The sequence below is a fragment of the Vombatus ursinus genome, unplaced genomic scaffold (genome assembly GCF_900497805.2).
Source record: "Vombatus ursinus unplaced genomic scaffold, bare-nosed wombat genome assembly UNPS02007855.1, whole genome shotgun sequence".
NCBI classification, from domain to species: Eukaryota; Metazoa; Chordata; class Mammalia; order Diprotodontia; family Vombatidae; genus Vombatus; species Vombatus ursinus.
In genome coordinates, this window is record NW_020947633.1 from 144,779 (window position 1) to 146,683 (window position 1,905).

General features: G+C 38.4%; 1 protein-coding gene across 1 annotated transcript; it reads left to right on the forward strand.

Moving 5' to 3' along the window:
* The first annotated feature begins 756 nt into the window (after nucleotides 1-756).
* Nucleotides 757-1,701, forward strand: LOC114034058 (olfactory receptor 480-like). The gene has a single exon (XM_027849674.1). The coding sequence runs from the start codon at nucleotides 763-765 to the stop codon at nucleotides 1,699-1,701; it is 939 nt and encodes a 312-aa protein (XP_027705475.1). The 5' UTR covers nucleotides 757-762.
* Nucleotides 1,702-1,905: the final 204 nt, after the last annotated feature.

Here is a 1,905-nt window from a genome sequence, read left to right on the forward strand (position 1 = left end):
TCAGCTATTGAAGGAAGCAATACATAATCAGGATATGATTACAGCAGGCTGGGCAAGTGATTTCCATTATTTTGCCTAGAAACAGCACAATTTCCACAAGAAATGTCTACATTCCTTCAGGGAACAAAATCAAGCCAAATTATGACTCTTTGCAGTAATGCTAAATTCTAGGAACAAAATACAAGGAGAAGATATAGAATCCAGGTTGCCCATTCCTCCTCTCTTGTGATTTTAGAGCACAAAGGTCATCTTGGAAACCAGGAGTTTCATTATAGTCAATTATCATGAGATAGATACCATCTTTAGTTGTGGGAGATGGTCCTTTGAGAGGTCAGGCATCACAAAACAGATTCAATTTCTTTGAAAGGGGTTAAAAATGGTGGTTACTTGGCAGAACAGCATTTACACATTTGGATGTAGTCTCTGCATATATTTAAGGAAGGTTAATATGGTGGAAGTAAACCATCTTTTCTCTTAAAGGCTTTTCATACTGTTACAATGGTGAAATTGGCAAATCATGCAATATTGAAGTTTATGGGGAAAAATTTGAGGAAATAAATTTGTTCATCTCTCTTTGCTAATGAGCACCCTGCCTGCCATGGTGCATAAGAGCCAAGTATTGGGGTAAGATTGTGGGATGAGAATGTAGGAGATGGTCAGTGAATGTTTCCTGAGGACATCAATAGACATATCCAAATGTTAGTCCTTTATTCTATTTTAATCTCCTTTTTTTCTGTCTAATAGACACCCTTTCCAAGACAGATGTTTGGTAATAACTGCACTGCTGTGACTGAATTCATTCTTTTGGGGCTAACAGATGATCCAACCCTTCGTGTCATCCTCTTTGTGATATTCCTATGTGTCTATGCAGTCACCTTAGTTGCTAACCTTAGCATAATCACATTAATCAGAAAGAGCTCCCAACTTCACACTCCAATGTATCTTTTCCTCAGCGACTTGGCTTTTGTGGATACTGGATTTTCCTCATCTGTTACACCTCTCATGCTCATCAACTTCTTGGCAGATAAGACCTCAATCCCTCTTGGAGGCTGTGTGGCCCAATTTTATTTTGCAGCCACTTTTGGTTCAGCTGAGTGCTTCCTGCTGGCTGTGATGGCGTATGATCGGTATATGGCCATCTGTAACCCCCTACTCTATTCCACCAACATGTCTACTGCAGTCTGTACTCTGTTACTCATCACATCCTATGTGAGTAGTTGTATAAATGCTTGTGTCTTCACTGGTTGCTTATTGAATCGTTCCTTCTGTGGACCCAATAAAATCAATCACTTTTTCTGTGATTATTCACCACTTTTGAAGCTTTCCAACTACCAGGAGGATCTTGCTGAAATTCTTCCTGCTCTCTCTGGTGGGTCAGTACTTATAATCACAGTGCTAATTATCATAATCTCTTATGTATACATCCTCTTCTCTGTCCTGAAGATAAGCTCCACTGAAGGGAGATCCAAAGCTTTCTCAACTTGCACCTCCCACCTCACAGCAGTCTCTCTGTTCTATGGGACCCTTACATTCATTTATATGATGCCTAAATCTAGCTACTCAACAGATGAGAATAAAGTGGTGTCTCTTTTCTACACTGTAATGATCCCCATGTTGAACCCCCTGATCTACAGTCTTAGGAACAATGAAGTAAAAGGGGCACTGAGGAAAGTGATAAGTAGGAAACACTTTTTTTCATGAATTCAACTAAATATAGTGAGTATGTATTAAGTACATAATATGAATCTGATATTTTACTGCATTTGGAGAATACAAGGACAAAAATCAAGGTCCTTGCCTATAAGGAGACCATATTTTACCCACGTAATGATTTTATTGAGTACTACCAATACATGGGCTTGAGGAAAAAAAAATATATATATGTATATATATATACACATATAT

Coding starts and splice junctions, on each gene's coding strand:
- LOC114034058 (XM_027849674.1), top strand. CDS start 763: ATGTTTGGTAATAACTGCACTGCTGTGACTGAATTCATTCTTTTGGGG.